The 27,459-nt window shown below is 44.8% G+C and overlaps 1 protein-coding gene across 2 annotated transcripts in view; it reads left to right on the forward strand.

The window, feature by feature from the left end:
- The first annotated feature begins 7,068 nt into the window (after positions 1 to 7,068).
- ZNF423 (zinc finger protein 423) overlaps positions 7,069 to 27,459 on the forward strand; it is a 227,684-nt gene continuing 207,293 nt past the window's right edge. For both annotated transcript variants that reach the window (XM_085071892.1, XM_085071894.1), the window contains exon 1: positions 7,069 to 8,396. In XM_085071892.1, the coding sequence (XP_084928018.1) occupies positions 8,357 to 8,396 (40 nt within the window). In that variant the 5' untranslated portion in view covers positions 7,069 to 8,356. The remainder of the gene's footprint in view (positions 8,397 to 27,459) is intronic.

Below are 27,459 nucleotides of genomic sequence, written 5' to 3' on the forward strand. Positions count from 1 at the left end.
GGCAGCATCCCCCGGGACAGGGATGTCAGGGAGGGACAGGCTGAGCTGGGACATACTGTACTGCAGTTGTGAGCACTGGCTTCGTAGCACTACTTACCAAAGCTGCCAGTGATGGTTTTCATGGCAGAGACAATCTCGAGGGTAAGAAGGTTTTGGTGCAAAGGTCAGCATCTTTACTTGGTGCACAGTTTTTTAAGACACGGCAGCAAGTAGTACATGGCTGGCTGATGCTGACAGGGTTGGAAATGTGGTAAAGAACTATTATTTTTGTTCAGTTTATGAGGAAAGAGAGGTGGGGAGAGGCTGCATCTCCCTGTTATTGGGAAAATACCAGTGGACTGGAAGCCTCTGGAAATGTAGAAATTTTTAGACAAGGTGTGCCTACCCATGTAAAATGCTTGTAAGAGTCTGGACCCTGGCGACAGGCTGCTCTGTGAGTCCTGATAGGAGCCGGTCCAGACAGCAGCTGCCTGGGTGTGTTTGGCAGTCTTTGATACCACATTTTGAGAGTTTCCATGGTGTGGGTGCTGCCAGGTCCAGTTCCCAGGGTGAGTTTGCCCCGAGGCCTCACAGCACTTCCTAACCCCTGCTGGGGCCGGGCTTAATGGCTGAGAAAATCCACCATCCCCTTTGAGAGATGATCCCAGGCTAGTGTGAATGGGACTTTTTGACTGCAAGGTGGAAGGAGAAGTTATTAAAATTGCTAAACCTTTTCTTTAGATAGAAAAATCTGCTGTCTCTGGAGTGTAATTCTGAGCATCTCATAAACATTACATAGATACATGGCACAGAAATTTATAATCATAAAAAGAAACAAAGATGCCTGAATATATGGGGGACATGAATCACTCCCAATGCTGGAGGTCGATCCATAATACCTTAAATAAGTACTCAGAGTCCAAGTGATAATTATCTGCTAATGGGGTATTTGTTCTCCTTCAGTTATGCAAAAGTACACAGCATTCAACCTAAAGAGTGCACTTAAATGGCTTTGTACTGGTGGAGAAGGAACAGCTTTGAAGGCTGCTGCCATGCTTTGCCCTGGAGCTCCTGGAGCCCCTTGCTGGGCTCCTGGTGCTACCCTTGCTGTGCCTGTCCTCTCCTCCGGCGTTTTCACTTGTCATTCCAGCTGACTTTTGGTCTCCGTATCTCAACATTATCCTAGTCTGCAATGCTGGCAAAGATATGAATAAAATTATTAATCCTATATCATGGTTTTTGCCAAATGGTTTTGACCAAATGCTGGTCAGAGAGGAGTGAAGATGCCTGTGAGTACAGGGGGAGCCTCCACCCGAATAACAAAGCCCGGTAAAGTGAATGAGCTCTTTGATCACAACCCTGGTAAGAAAGGGTCTCAGTGGGCCCAGTGAACTGCTCTCACGGGGAAAGGGATGCAGTGACCCATCCTCATTGCAGAAATGCCTTGTCGGAGCTTGCAGGGCTGAGCTGACATTAAGGAGAGGGTGAGGGACAGGGGTCCGTGCTGGAGCCAGCAGCTGGAGAGCCTGTAACCTACTTCCACTGACCAGCTTACCCCAGAGCCACCGAGCACCTTTCTACACCAGGGCCTCACCCACTTTTAACTAATTCAAATGAAGAATTTTTTCTTCTTTACGTCCTTTGAGCAGCAGTACAGACCCACGACCAATGGGAATGAAAAGAATAGAGAATAGGTGGATCACAGGGAGTGACTTTCTCTGAGCTGTGGCAAAAATATGGAAACACGATACTTATACTAGACATTGTAAGTTATTAACTAACATTATACTGCTCCAAGTTATCATTACAGGAATATTCAAAAGGCAAATGCAGCACCTGGAAAATTCTTTGTGCTAAAGGTGGTTTTGTCATGAAGTGCAGATCCTCTGCCTGACTCCCACACCTAATTGGAAGAGAGGCCAAAATGAATATTTTGCTTGATCATCTATGGAATATCTGCTTGTATTTGTAGGATATTGCATCATCTGTGTCTTTAGCACTATTATCAGTAATGACTTTTACTATATTTGTGGAGGGGAGTGTGTATGTGATTCATCTACATATGGGTATTTTGTGATATTTGAGCTAAATTCAGCTCCAGTGTACAACTGTATTTTCCAAAAAATGTCATTAACTTCACCAGTTACTCTATCTTGATTTCAGACTATCATATCTTATTTAACTAAAGTAAAATGATTGGTAGAAATAAAAGCCATACACAAGTGAAAAATAATTTAAAATCACTGTGCTTATTGGAGATGTATGAATACTAACATTGGTGCGCATGGCATGTGCACATGAAACAGGCTCCTAGTCCTGTGCATAGTAAAATGCATTTCACAGTGAAACTTTCCCTTTGTTTTTCAATGCCCTTGGATAACATCTCAATCCCTTTTCACTGTAACTTCCCAAAGTGTAAATTCAGGCACTTTGGCTAGATACTGCCTGCAGACACACCACTGATTCTTCAAGTGAAGCCTTTCCTTTCTGTGCACATCCTCCCTCTGGAGCACCTCTACTTTCTGCTGCTATGTAGCCCAAATTTTAGGCTATGTCAGTCCTTGCTTATGATTAAAATGTGGGATGCCACTTATTTATTTATGTAAAGTGTTTGGAGGCTTTAACTCAAGAGCACCATAGAAACTGGGCTGGTATTGTAGTCAGGGCTTTTATTCAGGTTGTCTGATGCGCTGTGGATGCTGCCTGCCTTTGTGTGCTCCAGTCCCATGTTTATCCCGACGATGCCTTTGTGTTCCCTATTTGACATATTTTACTGTAAATAAAGAGCGACACTGTCTTGCAGCTGTATCCACTGTGACATTTGACTCTCTGCTGAATGATTGCATTGTGCTGTGTGCTTTGAAAACATTATCTCTTTTAAGAAATAATCCAGTTCTTTAATAGTTTCCTGCATGTGCCTGTATCTCTTTGCACATCCAGAGAGCTCAGGTGCTCGCTCACCTCTGTCAAACCTCAGCCAGAGCAGCTCCTGCCGTGCTGAGAGCTGGTGAGGGTAGAGGTGCCTTGGACACCAGGTCTTGGCACTGCACAATTCCCATTTTGTGTGGTGTTTTTACCTGCACTCTCTGATCAGATTGTGCAGTATGACTTTTCCTGGGGCATGAGCATTTTGCCACACTTCTTAGACATTATGTGGCATCCCTTAATTAGGTCTATACATATGATATATTCTTTAATTTAAGGTTGACTCTTACTGGCTGCTCTACAATTATGCTGATCTTCCTTCTGCTGCCTGTAATGGGTGATCACCCTCTCAGTCTTTTTATGTGTTAAAGGTACTCCTCTTTTTGATTTTAGAAAGTTTAAATCCTTACTGAGGTTGTCTTTCTCAAAGCAGGCTTTATTCATTGGGTGCCTAATTCCTACAGTCTTTGTTTAACATCCCTTTCATGAAGTTTGTATTTTTGCCTTTACACAACTGTGCCATTTTAATGTTACTTGTAATTGCAAACTGATTTTGAAACACTTTCAAAATAATTATCTGTATTTAGAAATGTATAGGGTTTTGCTCTAAGTATTGAATGCAAATAAATCTATAATTATAGAGAGGCTGGTAGTCTTGCCTGCATGTTCCAGAGAAAGGCTAATCAGTTTCCTATAATGCTACTACGGTGGGACTATCTCAGATGTCACTATTGTTACGAATACTATCTTCCTGAACGTCATCAAACTTTAAAAATGATGTTCACTGTGCATGCACGTGGCAGAAGAGAGCAGAGCAATATGAAATCAACATCTTGAGTTAGCTGGCATGAGAAGTGAGTGTATTGGTTTTCCCCCCAGAAAAGGGAGCGCATTAATACCAGCACTGGTGTCTTTGAGAAGCATGGCAGTGAGTGGAGGGGCAGGGACCACCATGTCCCCACAGATCAGGGCTCTGTGCCTCCGTGTCAGCCTCATGGGGCTTGGATGGGAAATCTGACGGAGGAGGTGGCGGATGCCTCCACCAGCAAATCCTGTTTTCAGACAAGCCATGGTGAGCTCAGGGGGCTCCTCTGCATCTCAGGACTGGTTCCCTCTCACCAGCAGCTGCGTTGTGTATAGTATAGGATCTGTGTCATGCATAATATAGAACAATGACATTCCCAAAAGGGGTTACAAGCAGAGAATCCGGCATCCAAATTGTCCCAGCGACCTGATGAGACATGGACGTCATTCGGAGCTGCAGGAGGGCTCTTGGTTCTCTCCCGGAGAGAACAGCTCTGCACTCTGGCAGTCTTGGCTTTGTGCTTTTATTAAAATTCCTCAGAATAAAAAGGAAAGGCATCTGTGAAGGAACAAGATTGATAAGAAATTCAGAATATATTTTTATTGCATTCTTAAATTACCATAATTAAATTAAATTATTAAATGTATTTTTATTAAATTAGCACGCAGGCTGGTGTCATTTGCCTTAAATATTTTAATAAAGCCTGTGAAGTCTTCCCTTGTTATTAGCGCTCTTGGAATGTATCTATTTTAATGACAATATGAGTTTAAGTTCTGGTGTTGGGAAGAGAGCCTGGGTGGGTGAACTCTGCATTTCTCTGGGGGGCCCAGCAGGGTTATGGGGCTTTCTTTGCTCAAGAGTGGCTGCAGGACCACATAAACTCCATGTACATATATCTGGAGGAGATGCACAAATGATGTGTTGTGACAATAGAGCAGCAAAGCATTTAGGCACATGTTGGAAAACTCTGCGGAGCAGAGATGTACTTACAGAGCAGGGCCTGGAGGAAATCTGTGTATTGCTGGGTTTGAAGATAATAGAGAGGGATGAATTAATAATTATATATGTGTGTGCAACATTTAAAGACAGATTTATGTATGTGATTCTTTTTTTTTTTTTGGTCAAGCCTACCTTCCTGCTTTATCTCTAGCTATAAACTGGCTATTTCTCAACACATGCCAGCATGGAAGGCAGTGGTTTCAGGGGCGCTGCTGCTTTGGCAACAGCTGTGAGAGTGAACTTGAACTACTTTCATGGGAGGGGCTGGAGATGCTCAGACCAGGGCTCCTGCTCCTCACCTTGCTCTAAACTGGGTAGGGCCTTGCAAAGAAACCTTCTCAGTAGCCTTCTGGCAACAGAAAAGGTAAAAAACAAAATTAAAATGAAAATTTATAGATTTCCTAACAAATTGAAGAAATGGGGAAAAGTTGTAGAAATGGTTCATTTTAATTGTGTGATTTAAAATTATTTTTAAAAAATATAGAAGATGTGGGAATGGAGGGCTGGATGGCAAATGGGCTCTGTGTGGCAATGGGGTTTGGGAATTACTTGCCAAGTGGAATGTGTAAAACTAAGATTGAAATCCCCTCTTTGCCTGATTGCACGGGGATTTGAATTTGGGTCTCTGAACTCCTCTGAGAGTGCCCAACCGCCAGCACATTCTGGGATGAGAATCTGTCCTGCTGAAGCTGTTCTGCTTTGTAAGAATAATTAAATATTCATTGGGCCAGTGAGAGAACAGAAACAAGTTGATAGCCTGGGGATTAAGCCTCTCCAATAAGACAAGGCGACAGAAGTAATTCAGTTCCTGATCCAACTCTGATGCTGAATGGATACGAATCTAGGGTCACGCTAACCAAATTTACCACGATCCTGTGTTTTTCAGTATATCTGTATCAACATTTTTTTTTCTCCTTGTCAACCTTCCTTATTTCTTTACAGAAACTGCTACCACCTTGGCTTTTATAGTGGTGAATCTGTGTCAACTAGAGTTATCCCCATTTTTACTGGGATCAGAATTAGGCCATGGGCTCTTTAGCAATCCATCCTTGTTCCAGGCTGTCTTTCTGAACCTCCAATTTGCTACTTAGTGCAGTGGAGTGGAGGAAGTGTACCTTGAGTGGTATATACCTTATAGTATACCTTATAGTGGTGTTACAGGAAACATTTTTTACTGTACGTCGAGTCTGTGGTGGTAATCTGGAATCATACAGTAGGAGGGAACTGTAAACCTTTAATATGACATTAATAAACCCAATAGTTTCTGTCAAGCCTTAAGAAAACAGAAAATCACCACTAAACATCTATTCAAATGTGATGCTGCACTAAGGCAAATTTTTCCAGTTCTATCCTGAACTCACCTGATTAAATGACAAACTCGTTCCTGAGTTGTTTGGGTTTCTTTTGGTTTGGGGGAAAAAGAAAAAAGGAAGATGTTTTCCAGATGGAGATCACTAGCAAGAAAGCAGTGCCTATACACAGCCCCCTGCACCCCTGTTTGATGCGAGCTCACAGGCTGGGCAGAGTGCTGCATCCTCACCACTGCCCTGGGGCCTGGCTCCAGCACCTTCCTCTGCCAGGGCTGTTTTCACAGGATCTTAGCAAAACTCATTCCTTTCATTCAGGCCCCTTTCTCTTTTGATGTCCACATGTTCAAATGTCTGCACTCTCGTGATGGCACTGGCCCTTCACCTGCAAGGGTGAGGATGCTTGGAGACACAATTCCTTGTGCGCTGCTTGGGGTACAGTAAATGAAGTGCTGGATGCACCTTGTTTTTACACAGCAGTAAAGGCTCCGTGAAATGAACAAACCCTGTCTAAATGGGAGAAGAAACTCGTGGAGTGTTTATCTTGAGTAATTTCATTCATAACTTGGCACCAAGTGCTCTGTGAGATGACAAGTTCAGATTTTTCTAGAAGAAGCATTCCCACTGGAGAGGCACGGGCGACTCCAGGTCCTGCTAAATTTAACACCTTGGGAGAGGCAGAGTAAAGTAATTCTCCCTCCCAGCTCTGCACAAACACAGCGGAGGGGTGTGCGTGTGTGTTAAAAACCGCCCGCGACTTTTCCCGCGGCCGCTGAGCCCTTCGCACTCGGGGGGGATTTCACTGCCCCCGCCCCGGTGCAGATCAAGGGCGGCCCGGCCCGTCTGCGCGGGCGCTGCGCTGTGCGGTCCCGGCCGCGGAGTCAGTGCTGGCCGGGCCGGGCCGGGCCAAGCCGGACCCGACGGAGCGGGGGGGCGGGCGGCGGCTCCGCGCGGTCGCGAGTCCGGTCCGCGGCGGCGGTCCGCGTTTTGCGGGCGGCCGCTGTATTTCCCGGGCCGTCCATGGCTCGGTGCTGTTGGCTCTCTCTCCGTCTGATCGGCGCAGGCTGCGCGGGGCTCCCTACGGGATCAGAGCGCTCCCCCGCCGGGACTCCACTCCTCACATCCTCCTGCTGGGACTCAGCTACATTTCCAGCCAAGCCTGGCTTTATTATGTGTGTCTGCACTGCAGCCCCAGCAGCAAGATCAGGAGGAGGAAAAGGAGCCAGGACAAAGAAAAGAGAGGGAGGCTGGCGAGAGCTAAAGAAAATAAAAACCCAGGGCAGCAGCGGCAGCAGCGGCAGCAATGAAGGCAGGAGCGGTGCCACCTTCCAGCGAATAACCCATGGAGGCAGCTAGCGGCCCCGGCATCGATGCAAAGAAGCACTTACCTTGTTCCGCGAAGTGCGTGCGTGCAGGGGAAGGCGGCGGCGAGCGCGGCCGGCCGCGGGGAGCCCACCCGTCCGCCCGCCCAGCTCCAGCTCCGCGCCGCGCACAGCCGGCCGCGCCGCGCCGGGGACACGGGGCGGCCGCCCCTCGGCCCCCGCCGCCAGCATAAAAAAGGACTCGTCGCCCTCCCCGGCCAGCGGCGAGGGCGAGGAAGGGAGAGGCAGCCGGGGGCGAGCGGGCAGAGAGGGAGGGAGGGAGGGGGCCGAGCGCGGCCGAGGGAGGATTTAGGAAAATCGCAACAAGGTCGCACCCCCGGAGCGCCCCGGATTGCCGGGGCCGGAGCTCCTCGTGGGTTTAGACACTGAGTTCTCGCCGCGCGCCCTCCCCCACCCCAAAGGCAGGGACCCCGCACAGGGCTCTGCTGCTTTTTTTTTTTTTTCCCTTTAAAAAAAATTTTATTATTCCGAAAGTGCGAGCCGGACTGAGCCGCAGGGCGCCTGCAAACTTTAAAGAGAACAAAAAGGCGGGTGGGGGAGCGGGCCGGGCTCGCTTTGCGTCGGTAGAATTTGCACATCCAAGGGGGGGAGGGAAGGAAAGAACAAAAAAAAAAAACCAACAAAAAACCAAAAACCCAAACAAAAAAAAACAAGAAGGAAAAAAAATTGCAACTGTTGCGCCTGCGATTTTTCTTGTTTTTTCTTTTCTTTTTTTTTTTTAAATTTTTTTTTTCCCCGGGGGAAGGTGCCCGAGGGGGTGGAAAGAGGAGTTGAACTTGCCGCATTGCAACAGGCGAAAGAAGTGAGAAAATCAAATAATCGATCCCGCTGCTGCCGCTTCGCCTCACAAAGTTTGGAGGTGCGGGGGGCGGGGGGGCGAGACAGAAAGCAGAGAGAGGAAGAGAAGGAAGGGACGGGAGGAAGACGAGGAGGAGGAGGACGAGCCACGGCGCCCGGACATGTCCAGGAGGAAGCAAGCCAAGCCCCGCTCGGTGAAAGGTAAGGCATCCTCCGCTGGCCCCCGCCGCCGCCGCCGCCCGGCCCCGGGCAGCCGCCGCCGCCTCCGCCGCCGCGACGCGGCCAATCAGGGCTGGGGCCCGGCTTGGCGGGGATTGCGAATCCCCCCCCGGTACGGGCCGGTGGTGGCGGAGATCCCCCCGGAACCGACATCGTCTCCCCACGCGGGGCATCCGCCCGCCCGCCGTCCGTCCGGGGGCTGTGTGGGTACCGCGGTGTCGGCCGCGACTCGCCGGCGACACGTGTCGCGATAATTGATGAAAGAAGCCGGTGGCATCGTTGAGGCGGGGAGGGAGGAAAGTTTCGCGTGATGCTCGGGTGCGGTGGCGCATCAGTGGGCCGGGGAAGGGAGGAAAAAGCACACTCGTGTTTTAGCCGGTTAGCCTGAAATTAATGTTCCTTTATGATTGGGAATGGTAGCGCCGTCTGTTTGCTCCTGCTGTCCAATGCGCGTAAGGGTGGTGAAAGAAGGGGAGAATTAAACCCGATTTGATAGATAGGGGCTGAGAATTTGCTTGGGCTTGAAGAAGCAATGGCCAAATTTAGTTACGGCTATATGAATAAAGGTTAGATATTAAACTACGCGTGTTCTTCTCCGTGCCCAGTAAAGCGGTGTTTAAAACCTGTTTACCTCCATAAGAAAACAGCTGCTTGCGAAACGTAAAGGGAGGGCCGGAACCAGCCCCGCGCCGTACTGCACGCCTTGCCAGCTTTTTGACTTTTAAGTGAATGGGTGCGAGAGAGAAGGCGTGATTCCCGAAGCCTTTCGCTCCCAGCCACGAGGAGGTTAGCTGATATTGGGGAAGGTTTTATTGTCCTCCGCACAAAGCAGAAGTCGCAAACTCAGTGGTCCGGAGGCTTTGTTGTAGAAGCACAAAAGGATCAGAACTTTGGATGCCCAGAAGATGAAACAAAAAGTCCAAAGCTTTTGTAATTAAATAACTTGTGAGTGGACAAAATTACCGTGCAGTTAATCGACCAGCTAAAGAACAAATTGAAACTCCATCCAGGGCCATTTTATACTATTTGTGAAATATCCATTCTTTAACAGATGATTGCAATGTAAGTTGTAAGTGCTTCAAATGTTTATCAAGTTTTTGTAAAGTCGTCCTTCATCTTTGTACAAACCCCTTAATCATTTTCCCCCAAACTAAGAGCACCTTTTAGCATTGTGCTGTGGGGCAGGTTTGCAGCGTGGCATTGTGTGACCCTTCACAATTCCGGACAATCTGCTAAAGGAGCTACTTCAGTAATTGGTAGATGAATGTTACAGTCTGGGGGCAGAAGAAAGGGCAGAGGTAGAGCTATTTCTAGGGGATGCTCTGAAATACATTGTTTGAAATTAAAAGAATCGCAGTTTGAGAACAGTGGAGCAGGCCTTGGGTCATGACTTCCCTCGGATGAGGGGATCACGTTTAGTAGCCAGGCCTCTGGAGTTTAAAATATTTTCTTGTGCTAAAGTGTCACATTTAATATCCAGGAAATAGTTCTATGTCAGTGCAAACAGTGGTCAGTTAGTAAATCATGGCATCTTGTGACATATGACATTAGATATTTACCATTTATTACTCTTTTGTTTTCTTCCTCTTTACCTTTAGGCAGCGTTACCTCTTGCAAGTGGTTGGTACTTTATAATGAAATTCTGACTCTAATTCTGATATGGACTGATCACTATTTACTAGAGCATTTTTATGAATTGAAGCAGGTAGCTCACTGGCAAGTCATAGCTAGAAAACATTATCCTTGTAATGCAGAAATATCTAGAAGGTCTTTGCAAAAGTGAGCTGGGTAAAGCCCAGTTTTTAAAGATTCTAAATATTTCTGAGGTATCCAGGCACAAAAAAATGTTGTTTTCCAGTTTCAGCATAAACTGGATGTAAATTACAGGTCTTAGCTTGAGCTGCCTAACAGGGAGTCTAAGAATGAGCTGAATCTGGGTGAAATTCTGGATAATAGGAGGCAGCTCATATGTGCATGTAGGATAAAGAAATTTGTCCTTTCTTTCTATTCACCCATATCTTCTGCTTTTAAAAAGTCCGTTGTATACATTTTGTGGTCTAGAGAGCTGGCAACCCAGTAGATTGCCACAGTACACGTTTCCATGGAAATAATTGAGATGTAATAAATAAAGGCACTCTGAGGTCATAGGTTTCCCAATTCAACTGAGAAGAAAACAAGCATAAATTATGTGGATATATGTGTAGCATTTAGGACTTAAAATAATTTATCATTTTTCTCTTTTCCATCTTTTATTTTACTTTTTACAGCAGCTTTGCTATTTATTAACCACTACTGAGATTTGTGTATCCTTTTTCATTCAGAAAGATTATGCACTAAAATAGGATCAGTCTGTGCCTGTGATGAAAGGGATTATTCTGCATGCAAAAAGCAAGTTGCCTGCACTTTAAGTGGAAGCAATGCTGACTTAAAGAAGTGATTGACTTTGACAGAAGTCTCGAATGTTGACAAGTCTTAGATGCGCGTTATTGAAAATGAAGTGATAGCAAACCCAAAGTGGATGCCAGCACAGCTGCAGGTCAGGTGGCCCTTGTGCTGTATTATCAGGTCTCAGGTTCAGCCTGGCAGAAACTTACAGTAATTCCTGCAGCTGTAACTCCAGCAGTAGCCCTAGGCTTCCCCCTGACATGGGATTTATGATTTGCAATACAATACACTGATTTGTTTTGACGATTAGTTTGTGCAAACTTGAAGATACTAACCGTATAGCTGGTGGTTGAGGACAACGCTTAAAGGAAGGTGGTTTCAGATCAATGAGAATGGAATAGAAGTGTGAGTATTGAGTCTTTGCTGGTTTACAAAATAAACACTTAGGGGACAGTGTGTGGTAGCAGTGATGGAATAAAATACTCTTCTGAAGCTTACTTCACATCACATATGAAGCCCATGAATGTAATTTTCCTCAGCACAGACTCTTACATTGTTGCCAGTAACCTCAACTGCTGAGAGCTTTTTCAGTTCTCTGTAAGGAAGAGTGATATCTTACTTTGTGTTGTTAAAACCATGTGGTCCTGAACCCCAGAACCATAACACAACTATCAATGTCAAAGCACACTGCCTTGTCCCCCATTACAACTGATGTGGTCAGATATTAGCACTGCTGTCCTTAAAAGTTTATTCAGTTCTGGCTGCTGTGGGGAGCGGGGGGCACCCAGTCCACTCGGGGGTCTGAGGAAGGCAGGTCTTCCTCTTCCCCGTGGTCAAACTGCAGCTTCTCGTGCTTGGAGGTGGTTCTGGAAGGTGCAGTGCTTAAATGCTGGTAACAGTAACCTGTGTGTTTCCAGTCCCATGTAATTGTAATTGAGGAATTACTGGACTGCCATTCGTGGGGACTGGGCTCCTATTGGCACAAGGTTTTAAGCATCAGATGCACTTTGGCTGCTGAATTTGACAGTTCTGCAAATTGCTGTCAGCTTGCAGGGGTATTTTGTGCATAAACATGCTAGTTGGTAATCAAACTGTTTTGCAAAAGAATGCACTAATTAACTCTAGATTTGTTATCCTACTTGAAGTTGCAGAATTGCTGTCATATTTTTTTGCTTTCTGTTGGCAAAAAATGCTGATAGAAACTTTTGATTCACACCCTACCTGCCTCATTTGTGTCAGTCAAGAAGAGAAAAGGGGGGTTGCTCATTACTTCGTTATCTGGAAAGTAAATAAAAATATTTCAACCATTTGCTGAGTTCCAATTAGTTGATTGCTATGAATGATCTTCTTTAAAGGAATGCTGTTTTACCTATCTGCTCATACAAAGGTTTGATTTTGAATGTCTTGTGAAAAGGATTCTCTTTGTCTTGATTGATGTCAAGAATAAAAGCATGATGGTAATATCCCTTTGAAAGCTATTGTATTGTCAGCTCTGGCTGACAGCAGGAGGCCCTCCTAGTGCTATAGATTAGCGCTGTGAAAACACTGACATTTTCTTTGTTATATTGCTGTTGTTCTGCTTGCAAAGTCAATTATACAATGTCGGAGCTCAGTTACAGAGTTGACTGTGGAAGTAACAATGTCTTTCATACTTGTCTTAAAGATATAATTTTCCTTTTTTCCCAGCTGATAGAGAAGAACCTGAAGGTACTGGAACAGTACATTCTACAAATTAAATTTTGACAAGTATAATCATAATTGCCAAATACAAGAGACTTGTGCGATTATCCTTTAATTTTCCAGTTCATTCAAGTTTCGGTGGAATTTTATTGATACAGTGAAAGCAGCAGCTAAAATTGATAAAACTCATATCAAATAAGATTATGCTCCTGATTGTTCTTTATCAAGTGTAGCTTTTGGGGGATTAGGAATAATTGGAGATGTTGGTGTTTCATTGTGGGGCTGGTGCCCTGAGAGCGTTTGAATCCATGCAGTATTCCGAGCACTGCCTTCAGGGATTAGCCTGCAGTTTTTAATTTTTGCCTGTGTATTTTGCTACAAGCCTAGCAGCGTTCTCTCCTGAACTCCACAAGTCCCATTTTCCTGCCTTTCTCTCCCTCTGGTATGCTTTCCTGGACGGGATCTGGGTGGTATTTAACTGGTTTTACTGATTGAAACTCCTGCCTGTGTGCAAACACCTTTTAATTGCGACCTGTTCCCATTGGTCTCAGTGAATATAACGAATAAATGTGCCCAAAAATTGAAAAGAGTGGGAAAGATAACACAAAAGGTTTAAATGTGAATGGGAAGAAAATAGAAATCTCTTATTTTTAGTGATGCTATGTCTAAAGCCATTGAAGAAGAAAAACTACTGTTGTACAGTAGTGGCTCTTGGAGAATACTTTCTATTTTCTTCTTCAAAAATATTTGTGTAAAATCAGTGCAAGTTAAAGAACATCATTCACTGCTGAATTGCTTCAGATGACACACGCAAAAAAAATAATCAGAGACCTTTTGTAGGACGTTAATTGTAGGATTTCTAAATTACTATTATAAACTAATAGAGTAACAAAAGATTCTACAGTTACCAGTAATTTGTCAGGATTTATTTTGTTTTTCTTCAATAATTGAAAATTAATGTCTTGAAGTGAAAGCAGATGTTCATGCCATCCTCTGAATTGGATATAAAAATGATGTTTTGTAGATGCGTTAAGCTTGTGTAAATACAGATTGTCTTATCGTAGATGCGGCTTTGGCTTGGTTTTATCTATTGTTAGGTGCCAAATTAACTTTTAGGTTAAATGTGGGTAAGTGGTTTTAGCTTGGTTAAATTAACTAAATTGAATGCTTGAGGTGGTACCCAGTGATCAGTTGCTACAGTAAACATTTAAAAAACCCTAGCTCACCTGCTGGCTTTGTGAATAACCACACTTTCTCATACTGTAGAATTAATATTTACTTCTATTTTGGTAAGTGCACTTATAATTGTTTCCTTGGCTATTTTTATTGAATTGGTTAATTTTATCTTGCTTTCCAATTCCAATTTGTGAAATCAGTTTTAGACGATTATAACATTTGAAAAATGCAAACCACATTTTTTGAAAAAGAAATAATCTCCTGGTCTCATGCATCATATGTATTATAATGTTCTCTTACACAAAAGATTATTAATTACCCATAATAATTGAACTGTCTTATAAAAATGCCTATATCAGGTCCTCATTGCTCCATCAATGTTCTCCGTAAATGCCTCTGAAAAAGTGTGGCTATTACCTTCCCTTGTATCCTAATAAATGTGCTGGAGAAATGAAATACTACTAATATAAAACCTATTAGAGACTCCTGCTAAATCTTGACTGACAAATGGTGGCGGAGGGGAGGGCCTGGTTTTGGTGCATGCGTTGGTGGTCACGGACTCGGAGAGTGCGAGTGGGAGCTGGAGCCAAGCGAGGACCAGCTCTGAGCTCTGTGTGCATTCATTCAACACACTTTTAGGGCGTAGAAGTAGATTCTCATACATTTTCTTTCCTGATGTCCACCAGTAAATGGAGAGAAGCTAGTTCCTTTTTCTCTTAGACAAATAAGGTGATGCGAGTTTTAAGTACTTCATCTTCTTGACAATACCTAGATGTATATATATGTGCAGCAGTGAATTATGGTGGCTTATTGGAGTCACATTATTCTGGGGAGTAGGAGGATATGCAGAGACTAAACGGTCTCTTGTGACATTTCCAGCTACAGAAGGCTGATGCTTAGACCTCTTGCAATGGTTTGTTTTCTAAAATGCAAACAAAGAGACCTGATGGGGTTGGAAACTGGGTGCTGCCATTTGGAATGGGCTCTCAAGTCTCCTTGCGGTACTGTGAGTTGGTGTATGGCATTAGCTTTCCACAGTATGACTTACTTCTGATAGCACCGCCATACCCATCTGAATCTAGCGATAAGTACCTTCATTATATTGTTTGCATTTGCTTAGAAAGAAAACCTTTTTCTTTCTAGACACAGATTAGGCAACAGAAAGACCAATTTGCAGAGCTTGTAAATGCCACTTGTTAATCATATGCAGTACAATTATTAAATTTTTTGCTTCTTTCCCCTTGGATGTATTAAGTCAACTTTTTAGCTTTTTTATGTAATTGAAATTTGCCCTTTTGTTACCTGGGCATGAATTATTTTTGAAATGTTGTCATTACCCGCCCTGCTGTGAGGTTTATCTCTTCTGTTCATCCTAATTAAATAAAACATACTGTTGTTCGCAGGTCTCGTGTTGAAGTGAATTACCTGCCTGAAGGCTCGCGCTGGTGTCGGGCTCGCTTCTTGTTGCAGCAGCAGCCGTTGACTAACACATTTACTTTTAGATTTTCATTTCAAAGGGCTCAGTTTGTGCAGTGTGACAGGTGAATGGTGAATGCTTTACAGGACTTTCAAGAGCTGAGCAAACAGTAAAGGACTTATTGCTACTGCAGCCGAGCGGCAAGTACAAATGTAAGGCAGCCTTTGTGGCAGAGAAGTGTTTCCTTTGCTGGATAGAGGCCACTCAGGAGACCTGAAGGGCTCGCTTGGGTATGCTGGAGGTGAACTAATCTGAGTCGTGATCTCATTTAAACCCACCCTACCTGCGTGTTCTCCTGGGCAATTTCTAGTAGGGTTGATCTCGTCTCTCTTTGTAGCATCACTCGCAGTCATGTTCTCCTTGAGTCAGGCACTGATAACGAAGGCTGCTTCAGAAGTGTAACAGTTGGAGTTTCTTTACGCACAAGTTATTTCTAGTTCACATTAGAAAACGTAAACAATGCATTCAGGTTTTAAAGCGAAGCAGAGGGAAAGATCCCTGCTTGTAGAGAAACAGTTTGTTTAAGCCTCTGATAGCACTGCAGAAAATGCACTGCACTGTAGTGAAATCCTGGTATGAGTAAAAGTACAAGAATTAACAAGTCGCTGTACTCTGGTCTCTGTTGGCTCCAGCTAGGCTCTGGAGGTTTGGTCAAATATGGCCTAATTCTGCTTTCCAAATATTAAAAAAAATTACACAGAGGGCAAAAAGACAAGTTCTTAATATGCATATCCTGGGAAAATCCTAAACCAGTATTTTTACCCCCTCCAGTCCCAAGGCTAATCAAAATTCCTTTGTTTCCACATCTACCATTAAAATATATGCCTCCCTTGGTTGCCTGCTGACTGTACAAGTTTAACCACTCAATCGATTGGACTCACAAAAGCTGTTACTGGGTTTAAGTAGTATTTGCCTACAGGTAATTTAGAGATGGGGTGAGGGTCCAGGCACCCTCCACCAGGACTGGCGCTTAAATTTGCAGCTGTGTTAATTTCTTGATGATCCTCACCTTGCTGAGATGAGGTTTCCACTGAGGCAGGTTAGCCAAGCCCCTACCTGCTGATTGCTGGAACTTGCTTCACATGGTGGGCAGCTGTGTGGTAATGAGGAGAATGTTAATAAAGACAGACTTGCCATGCTTTTGGAAAGGGTGGTGCAATGCAGAGGTGGGTTCTTTGCTGGGTATCTGTTTTTGTTTTCTTTAGAATGAGTATAGAATGAGTACAATTTTTTTCCCCTTTACAGCAATTTGAGCTGGGTTGTATGTTTAAATGTAAGTCTAAGCTCTCTGAGTCTGTTGGAAGACTAGATCTGTTAATTGAGATTTCTGTTCATGTTGGGAGACTGCAAGTAGGCTTCTATCAGCTCTCAGGTGAACCCTCTGTCTTGTTTTTGTGGTAGTGTTTCTTACTGGCCTTGATGGGGACTGGATTGTATTCTCATTTCTTGTGCTGCAATGGAAAGAGCAGGAGCAGCAAAGAGATTTGATGGGAGTAGTCATTTAGTATCTAATGCTGTAGAGAGTATCTCCTGCTCCTGCTGACTCAGATTGCTGCTGGGAGGATTTCTGGGGGAGCAGTGGGAAGGTTCAAGGTGCAGAATACAGCAGGGCTGCGGGAGCTCCTAGATGGCACTGGGGTAACCTAAGAGACCTGGGGTGTGTTTAACATCTGTCACTGTAAGCAGGTACCAATTTTTATGAGAGAAAGTGACTGTGGTTCTGCATTCTTTAGATTTCCTGTCTGAAAAAATGGAAAACTAAAAGGAGGTAGAGAAAAAACATGGTAGAAGGCTGAACTTCCTACTTTAGAAGTGGAAATGCTAAACAGAGAGAGAAATAAAATAGGGAATGTAGGAAACTTGTTGCTGGCTTTTGAGTATGGAGGGTGCCTGATGAGGTTTGGCACAGAGGTTGACTTACTCAGAGCTGGATCTGTATTATTTTAAAGTTTAAATCTAAAGACTGAGAGAAAGCACAGGTCTGAAAAGTAACTCTAGCTCCATAGAAAAGCACGTGATTATGTATAAGCAGAAAAAAAAAAACCCTTAGACTTGTAAATGATCTAAACAAAATAGCTTTTCTGCTCTTACTAGACAGTGAGAATGCCTTCCTGCCTAAAGGAGTGCATTTATTATGTTATATAGTTGTTTTCTGTGTAATATAGAGGCATTTGAGGAAAGTGTGATTACAGTCATCAATTCTGGAAGTTTCAACTATTTTAGGATCATGGCAGCATCTGAACTTGGTCTGTGAGGACTCACAGTTGTTCAGGGTTTTGGAGGGAAGGGCAGATCAGGGTGGTTACTGGAAAAAGTAGGATTTCAACACTTACTATGTAAATATACATAAATACGAAAAACATATAGTAAATGATGTGTTTTGATGTGTAAATGAAAGAGAAGCTTAGAGGAATAGGTAATATATTCTGTTGGGCCAACTAACATGGTTGCAAAATGCAAGGAAGTTTTTTCTGATGTACAAGCCTGCCTGCTGCAATGGAAAAAGCAGCAGCATTCTGGCTATTTTGCTTGATAGGTAAATGTAGCTTTGTTTTAGTTTACTTATTCAAGCTATTACTCAGATTTCTGTTGCTTCATTAGATTACTCACATGAATAAAGAGATATGGGATTACATAATAATGCCAAGCTTGTGTATTATTTATTGCTGAATTCTGTGGATGCATTTTGGTCGGGTAATTTGCTCATGGCCTCCTTTATTTCTAGGAAAATGGCATGCCTTGCCCTTCATAATTTCTTTGCTTTTACTGACCAGACTGTTCCCCCAGAGGGCATGTGGGATGTGGCAGAGTGTTGAAAATACTGGGATGGGGAAGGAGAGAAGGAGGGCTGTGTGTGAATTGCACCTTATTTATGTTTATGCTAGACATATATGGATAAAATGGTGTGTTTCTGGCAGTGATACTTTGTGGGGAATGTAGTAGGTAATTCTGGGTGCCAAAGTTGTTGCCTCAAAGATTTTTGGTTTTGTTTTTTTTTAATATAAAGAAGTACTATGGTCTCATTCTGACCATACTTGAGGAGTATGGTATAAAGCATTATGAGCAATTTTATAATGAAACTGTGAGTGCTTGTCTTTGGATCTTGTACTGAGTCTTGCCCTGTGCTTGTATATGAATCCACCGACCTGACTCCCTTCATTTCAAGGGTACCTTTTTTCCTAATTTCTTTCCTGCTTGACAACAGATAAGTGAGAGTTGTTTTAGAATTCTGATTTCATTTGTTTCAATTATTATTTTTGGTCTCAAAAGACAGCGCTTCTGTTTTTATTCTTCTCAATATAAATAAATTAAGTAATAAGTCTGAACTTAAAGATGGGGGTCTGAAAAAACCCACCCCTGCGAGATGCTTGGCAGAGCCATGGTGTGCCTGGTTTGTAGTGCCCCGAGGGTGCTGTGGAGGGGGAGCTGCTGGCCCTGCCTGCAGAGCTGCCAGGCTGCACAGCCGGGTGTCCCTGGCTGCAGCAGGAGCTGCTGCTCAGAGACCTGAGGGGGCAAACCCCCTGCAATTGGCAGAAAGATGCTGCTTTGGTGGTGGAGCTGTTGGTGTTATGCAGGCAGATCGCTCACAAATGTGGTTTGCTGGCTGCTCTGACATGCACCAGGAATTCTCCCAAAGACAAAATGCGTATTTCCATAAAGAGGTATCCGAGCTATGACTTTCCTCCTTGCCAGTGGGTCTGTATTCAAAATGTGGCTCCAAAGAAAGTGCATAGAAAAATGAGCTTTTAATTTGTCACCTGCTGCTGTACCACCCTGTCCTCCTTGAGATGCCAAGTTGTAAATGAGGTTTTTGTATCCCCACACACGGCCATCCAAGAAATGTTCTGTCTGTCGTAGCAGTCAGTGGCACAGTGAAAGACATCAGACTAGTGGCTTAAAACCTGCTGCTGTCTGATTGGCATGAGCAAAGCTAACATGGTGCAAAACTTGAGCAAACGAAAAGGCAGTAGAGAAACTGCTGTCTTCAGTGGCTTTGGAGGTCCTGGCTGCCTCCAGAGCAGGGGCTGCTAAAACCTTTCTGTCCCACAGTGTTGAGGAAAAAGGAAGCAAAATTGTTTCTTTATGCTGTTGGAAAATTCCCTTTAAATGAATCCTTAAAAAATACAATTGTTTCTGCAGGTTTTATTTGGGAGAATAGTGTTTTGCCTGGCTGCACGTGGTCTCTTCCACCCTGCCTGTTTGTCCAAGCACTGGGGGTGGCATGCATGCCAGCTGTGAATTCTTGTCTCCTAGCAAACCGCAAACCACCTAATAAAAACATTTCTTGAGGTAGCCACCAATAACTTGATTTTTAATTTATGTAGATGATGATGGTTTCAAGGAAAAATAGCCCAACTGTGGGACTGGCAGGAAAACTGCCATGATGGTGCCTACATATCTGTAGCCTAAGAAAATGCCAGTGGAGTCCCTCTAGCAGCTTTGTTTCCCTTCCCATAGCATCTCTCCCACCACCGAGCTTGGGAAGCTTGAGAGTGTTTTGCTTTCAGGGAATACTTACAGGTAGGATTTCCTCCCCAGGTTGAAGCCTCTTTACTTGTTTTTCCTCCTTTGAATTGTTGCTGGTTTTGCTCCTTGCAGTTAGGGAGAACATGGCCACAACCCTGGAGGTGCCTTCAGGGAAGGAAGCAGGCAGGGGAGGATGAAGCAGGACATGGCCTGCCTGCTGGGTCGTGAGCCCAGAGTCCAGCCTCAGCCACTGCTCAGCCCATGGTGGGAGCTGCTCAGGCACTGGCAGGGAAAGAATATGGTAATCATCCCACTGTTTTGGGAAGCTGAAGGCTGTTGGCCCTCTTATGAGAGGGAATTTATCTGCTCTTCTGTCTTTCTTACTCTACTGCTGGCTTGACTTGATTTTCTTTTGTTGGCACATCCCAACAAGTTTGTTTTCTTCTGAAGATTTTCTTAATTTGATGTTGCCATGTTGGAAAAAACACGCCAGCCCCTGGATTAAATACAGTCTGCAAATTGGCATATGTTAAACACACAGCTTTGGAAGGGAGCATGGAGATGAATTCTGGCTGGTTTGATGCTGCTGTTAACTTACAGTCAGTCTGTGAAACTGTTTTGCCTCTTGGCTGCTTGGCCCAGTCCCATGGCTGTGGCCATTGCTGTTACAGGTGAGGGCTGATCTGATGGGGTTAGGTCTCCTTCTGTTTCTGGATTCTTGTCCTGCTGCCTTCACACCTTCCTTTGGAGCTGATTTTACCTACCAGTCCACCAGAAAAGTAAGCATGTAGTTCTTCTGGCCACGCACAGGGCTGGTGTGTGTTGGTGCAGGGCAAGCCTTCTTGGCAGTGTCCGAGTTCCATTGCTTTGGGTCAAACATTTGTGGAAAGAACCTCCGCTGGGGAGGCTGGGCTGTGGCCCCATGTGTGGGAAGAGGGTGTGCATCTGTATATGCAGGGCTGATAGGCAGGTTGTGAACCCCCTGAAAATGTGTCCAGGAAATGATTGCTGTTGAAGCAAGTGCTCAAATCCGTAGTGAAGCACAGGGTGCAGAGCCACATGAGTACAGCCTGAAGAAGGTCACTGAAAGTTATGAAAAATAGACTCAAGTGGTACAAGTTCATGCTGCTCTCTGCCATTCCTGGGAGAATCATGTGTCCCAGCAGAGGTGCGAGCTCTGGAGTGTTCCATACTGTCCCGCTGCAGTCGCTGGATGCTGCTCCTCATCCCTCTCTGGATGGGGCTCCCAGCCAAGCAGGCAGCCGTGCTTTGAAAGGAATGCCGAGCAGGGAGGGAGAGAGCTCTTGCTGCGAGGAAGGGAGAAGGCACCCGGATCGGAGTTCAGCTGGCATCTTTCACTGCTCCTGTACTGGTGGAAGTTGCTGGTAGCAGCCTGGCATGAGGCAGCATTGCTGGAGAACGATTTTCTTCTCTATTCTAATATAGTAGAAATAATGCCACTAAGAAATTAGGTTATGTATCTCAAGGGAAAGGGAGATTTGTTATTCTGCTTTTAGCTTGCACCATAGACTGTGTCACCATGGGGCCTGCACCACCAAGTGGGTGCTTGTGCTAATCCTGGCACTTAAGTGCCAGACAGCTCTTTGTCAGAGGCTGATCTGTCTCCTGTGCTTGGGTGACAGGAGATTTGATGGTAAATTCCAGCTCTTTTGACTACTTTATAGTCTGTTTTCTTAGGGGCAAATTTTGACTATGGTTAACTGAAATAGCACTGTGTCCCATAAATGTCCTGCCTGGGCTGGCTCACGTTCCTGGGCTTGTTGTAGTGGCTTTGTGGAGGACAAAGCCTCTGCTGCCCAGAGCATCTGGTGTCCTTGGGCCCATGAAGCTGATGGCCAGCCTGGTCTCCAGACTTGCAGCAGTGCCTTGTGCTTGTTTGTGTTCTTACTGGGATAATTTCTGATGCAGCAAATCCTGATGGCTTTCCTTGTTAGGAAGGGTCCCCCCTCCCCCTGCCTTCCTCCCCCCTCTCCCCCCATTTGCTTATTTTTAGTCATATGAAGTAAAAGAATTGGTTGTTTGCCAAGAAGAAAAACCAACAAACAAAAACCCTAAAGCAACCACAACATTGTACCTTTCCTTGCTTTTAAAAAACATTTCCTTGTAAGTGTAACTAATGATGTGGGTTTTTAGTAGAAGGCTGTGATTCAGTGTTAAACCAATAGCACATCAAACAATAAAATAGACTGGTTTCTTGTGTGTTTTCCTATTTATTATTAATCTTGTTCAGATTTGGGAAGACTTTGTTGTGTGAAAATATGAAGACATGTCTTGTATAAAGGAATACAGGAGAGTAAGATCTTTAACTCAGCATGCTTATGCAATAGTATTGGTTGGGCTGCAGTCTGGGCTTTCAAACAACCTTACTTAAAAAAAATGTTTAAATGTTATAAATATTTCTGTCTCTCATTCTCTTTCTTTTGCAATACCTAAAGTACACTGTCTGTTCTGCTGTTAACTCCCTGATGCAGAATTCCTAAGTTTGGGCTAATAGAAAATTTGGAGGATTCTTCATTATCTGAACCTCTTGAGAAATACCAAATATGTTCCAGTAATTGTGGTGTAGTACAACAGGGAGTCACGCTGGCAGTTTGTTGGAAAGGGTTTTTCCTGTAGTTATGAAAACCATACAACTATTAAAATCCCCAAAACTGAAACCGTTGGGATTACTCATATACTTACAGTTAAGCGCATGCCTAAAGGTAGATATATTCAGCATGCCATGTTTGACTGGCGTTTGATTCCTAGCTGGAGAATATAAGAAAAAACCCAAACCATTCCTCAGTTGCTTCAGTCCTGTGCAGCCTTTTCATTCTGTGCTTACATGCTGCAGCATGCTGAGCTGTGGTTCATGACAAAAGCACCTGGGTTTGCTATAAAGCAAATTATTTGATAATAAAGAAAGAAAAGTTTGCAAAATAGTAAGATACTCCAGGCTACTAGAAGAGACTTGTAGTCAGGTTTCTCCCCTTCTGCCTTCTCTTTTGCCTCTGCCATGGCTCCTGGAACAATGAGCATGTGTCAATTTTTTTTTCTCCCTCTCAGTGTGTTTTCTATCTTGGTTGTATGCAAAGAGGATATAACATTTGTGCCTTGGAGAATAGAGTGAATTTATTAAACAGTGTGAGATGCTGGATAGGTGAAAGTGAAATGTAACACCAATATTATAGTGTAGGTTATAATATTTGGATTTGCTTTGTGGTTATTTCATTTTCCCTATTATAGAAGATGTTTTTCCTGTTATTTCTGTTCTACAAAACTAAAAGTGATGCTTGATTTCTAGTTTCAGTATAGGAACTTCTTTCCTTGCTGGGCAGTCTCTTACTGAGAAGGTGCTGCTTGCCTTGCTTTTCTGTCCACAAGGTAGCATAGTACCAGCTCTCTATATTTCTCAGTTTCTCCCTTGAAAACTTTCTTTTATGAAATATTTCTTATCTTGTATGTGCGTTTCTCCTGGAAAACAATGGAATATGCTTACAAGTGTATCGATATATCATCCTAAACAGTTAGTTAGTTCCCCTATTCTTCTTATGAAACTAAATGTGTTTTGTGCCTATGAAACTGTCTAAACAATTTGCTTTGAGACAAAATTTGGAAATATGAAGGTTGTGGAGTGTAACTAATGAAAAAATGTTTTTGTTACACTTCTTTAAAGAAGATTCATTTGCACAAGTATCAATATGTGGGGGAATTTAATTTTAAAAACAGCCCCAGCCACTTTGTAGAAAAATATAATGCAGTGCATAAACTCATTTTAGACACTACTTATTCTACTGTGTCCCATTAGTTGATGTTTACACAGCGCTTTGAAAATGTAAAGCACTATATAAGTGCTTATTATTACTACATTATTATTATTATTCTCCCTCTTGAAAAAAGACCCTCTAGGGAGAGGGAGACTTGCTCTGCAGTACAGAAGAAATGCAGATCCCACAAGAAGTATACCCACTTGTTTTGGTTTATACATTCTTCCCTCCCCACTTCCATGTTTTTGGAAAAAATGTACTGTGTTTTAGAGATTAGAGCTTTTATTTGGTTTATGCTGGATAGCTACAGCAATGAGAACATTATTTGAAGGCATAAAAAATCTTAAAATAGCTTTTTATTACACTCCATGCAATAAGATGAATCACCACTCTGGCCTTGGCCCTGTGGTTTGTGGGCGCCAGGGTCCCTTGCCTAGCCTGGGCAATGAGGCTTAAGCAGGAGCAGGTGATGATACCCTTTGCTGGGATCCTCCTGATGTCCCCTCTACCAGTGTGGGCCCAAGGACAAAACTCCTGAGTGAAGGGAGTGCAGGAACAGTGCCAACAAAGCCTGAGAAGAATTTCCTTCCTGTAGAGAGGAAGCACTACAAGTTTTTCTGCAGTATCAGAACCACTGTTTTTCCTTGTAACCTGTATCACTACAGGAGAACAAGATTTCAGTTAAAATTACTTTAATCCTCTTTATTCCTTGACTCATTATAATGAGAATGGCTTTTAGTGGGCCATATTAACCATTTGCATGCTGAAATTGGAGAGCAATTCTCTTTGCTGCTGTGTTATATATGCTGTGCCATGCCATGGTGGAGGCTGTAATCATGGCTGATGAAATTTGGAGTTATTTTTGCCCAGGTACCCCTAGATTTGCATTGTTGTAAGGTGGAGAAGCAGTAACCATAAGCCTCCTTTAAGTACAGTGTGGAACTTTCTACCCTGCTCCTACTTTTACCTCTGTTCCACTCTTCTTGGGTGCACTGACCCCTGCCTGGCTTCATGTTAGGTTCCTTGCAGTGCAGCAGCTCTGCTTCCAGCATTACCAGCCCATCTTTACAGTCAGCTCCATTTTGGGAAAAGGTACAGAGGAAAGAGGCCTTGAAAATGTGTCTGAGGATATTGTTTATTACACAGTATAACCTGACTTAGGTTTGCCACTGAATTTGGCCCTTGGTTATATTGCATACATGGCCACTAAATAATGAGGTCACGTGCAGCATTTAGGCCTGGTTTCCATCAGAAATGGGGTTTTGTGCATGTACTCTTTGCTGATGGTCTGGTCTGAGCTGGTGTCCCCAGGCAGTGGTAGGGGGTGCTGGTCAATGGAAGCTGTGGTCTCAAACCTCTGCAAACAACAGCAGGGTGAAAGAAGGAGGGAAACCTCCAAACTCAGCTGGGAAGGCTTCAGCAAATGCTGAACAGCTCATACAGGCAAATGCTTACCGTGTGGGAGAGGCTGCAGCATGTGGGAGTGGGGATGTGGTGACTGGTTGGGCCAGTCCTGGTCACGTTCAGAGCTCCCTTTCATGTATTCACTTCAAGAGAAATGGTTCAGCTGTGACTGACAGCAGTTCCAGGCATTGTCTAAATTACAGCTGAAGTGTAAGTGTGGTTTGATAACTTAAACTCACATATTGCGTTAATACTTTTTAATGGGTTCATCAGCCTTGTCACTGCAGGCCTCATGCTTTACTGTCAGAGAGGAAAGCACTAGGCTGCAGGGCAGTGTAGGGATGGGATGGGGCTGGCATTCGTGGGGGGAGCAAGGGATGGGGAAAGCACTTTGTCCCTTAGTTTGCATCCCTCCTGAAGCTGCCAGCCCTGAAATAATCGCCCAGGAAATTGGCCATGGGCAAGTTTTGTTGTGCTTAGTGCCCAGGGATTTGTCAGTGTTGGGGAAGTGGTGAGATGGATTGGCACAGCCTTGCATCCCTGCCTACTTCATTCCTTTCTGAATAGCAATTAATTTGGGAGTGAAAAAGTATAAATTTTTATAGACTGAAAGCTTAAATTCAGAATGAAACCCAGTTCACTTGGACACTGGATTGTTTGTTTAATTGATTGCAGATGAATGCCCAGAGACTGAGCCTGGGGCAACAATAGGTGTATGGACCTGATATAGTTAAAAAGGACAAAAAATTTCCACAATTTCTCTTGCCTCTTTCCATCTGAGCCTGACAAGTTTGTAGAAACCTTGTCAGTGAGCACAGACATTTTACTGAAACCTGGCTCCAGGCGATGCCCAGCACAGCCCCTGGGTGATGGAGGGCACTTCCCATACCCCCACAGCAGACTCGGTGTAACTGGGATAACTCCAGAAAGATCAAACATACCTGCTGTGCCTTAGCAAAGGTAGCTATCTGCACTGGGAGTGGAAGTCCTCAGAATGGCATGCTCATCAAGTTTCCTTGACAGAGCTCATCCCTTCCCCTCTGGGTGTCATTTTCTACTTGCATTTTATTGACAAACATAGAAATGACAAAGTAGAAATGAAGGTGGCAGTCATCACCCTCACTGTGGCATAAATCATGGGGTACAGGGTTGGGGTTCAACCCTGGAGAAGCTTTGTGGGATGGAGTAGTTGTCACTGATTCCACAGTGTCCCCACAGCTCCCTGAAGGACAGGGGACGTCCCAGTCTCCATCTACGCACGCTGCTTAAACGCCAAACACGAGCAGGGGCGAAGATGCTCCAGAAACACAACCGGTTTGTGTGGTGGCATGGGAGAGCGAGCAAATCCCCTGCAGAAAATCCCGTGCAGCTGCCCATTCCGGCCACTGAGCCCCGGCCAGGCTCGGCCCCACGTGGCCGTGCCCGGGGGCCGCTGGGCAGCGGGCTGGCTCCCGGGCCGTCCCCCGCGGAGAGCGGCACGAACAGCCCGGGGCCGGGCAGATGGCTCCCTCCCGGCCGCGGGGCCCCGCTCTTCTGGGAGCGAGCCCCGCTGAGACTGCAACAACAGCAACCCGGGAGCCGGGCAGATGGTCTACTGCCGGCCGCCAGGATAATTGCATCAGCTGGTTACTCCTGCGGCCAGCGGAGCCTCCTATTCGTACCGCTCTGAAATGATCCTGATTTGTTTTCCTTTTTCTTTTTTTTTTTTTGTTCCCCTCCCTTCCCTGCCTTGTTTAAATTTATGTAATTTTTGTGAGGGATGGGCTGAGGCCGGGGGCGGCCTTCTGCCAGAGGTGTCGATGGTGGGGTGTCTCCAGCAGTCGTGCACAGGCAGACACCTGACCGGACGGGGGGCACTGCTGTGGCCTCCTGCTCCTGCACCGCGCGTGGCTCGGGGCTCGCATGAGGTTGCAAAGAGAAGAGCTGGACCAGTACGACCCTTTCTAGTCTCGGTGGTGCACTGCAGTCTCAGTCCGTGTGCAATACGCCTGCCAGCCTCCACCTAAATTGCTCCACATACCCGAGCTGCCGCTCCCTGGAGCACGCCAGCCCGAGGTCTGAATACTGCAGCAAACCCCCTCGGGTCCCGTCTCGCTGCCTCCCCCTCGCTGGGTCGGCACCTCTGCGCTGCTGCGGCAGGAGAGCTGCCGAGATGTCAGCTGGCGCTGCTGGGGCGGCTCTGCAGCCCTGCTCGCCTGCCACCCTCGCTCCTCCTTTTGGGTTCTTGTTTCACAGACAAAAGACCTGCCTCTTCTAATCGGGGACTCTTCTGTTTACAGGGATTGCTGACAGGTGTGGGCTCTGCTGACTTTCTAAGCCGCGAAATATTTATGGAGGGTAGGCAAAGGGCCCCTGGAGATAGCTGATGTCCCTCCGTTGGGTTCCCAAGTGTCTCGGTGCTTCTGTGCATCTTGCTCTGGGTTCGGTGGGGAAGGGGCCAGGAACGATGAAGTGGCGCCTGCTGTTTGCTCTGGTTTGAGCTCTCAGCACGGCACAGGTAGTTGCAGTAGTGCTGATCTCAAGTTGCTGCTGACCCAGAGGTCCTGTAATCTCTAATAGTAGTAGGATTAGATTTTTGTCCAGCCAAGTCCTCTTTTGCTTATTTTTTTTTTCCTTTTGCAATACTTTATGCCCCAGCTGACATACATTCTGCCTCCTTCATTGACCTTTGCCTGGCTACTCCAGCTCC

Source organism: Lichenostomus cassidix, chromosome 11, assembly GCF_008360975.1.
Source record: "Lichenostomus cassidix isolate B80296 chromosome 11, HeHo_3.0, whole genome shotgun sequence".
Taxonomy (NCBI): Eukaryota; Metazoa; Chordata; class Aves; order Passeriformes; family Meliphagidae; genus Lichenostomus; species Lichenostomus cassidix.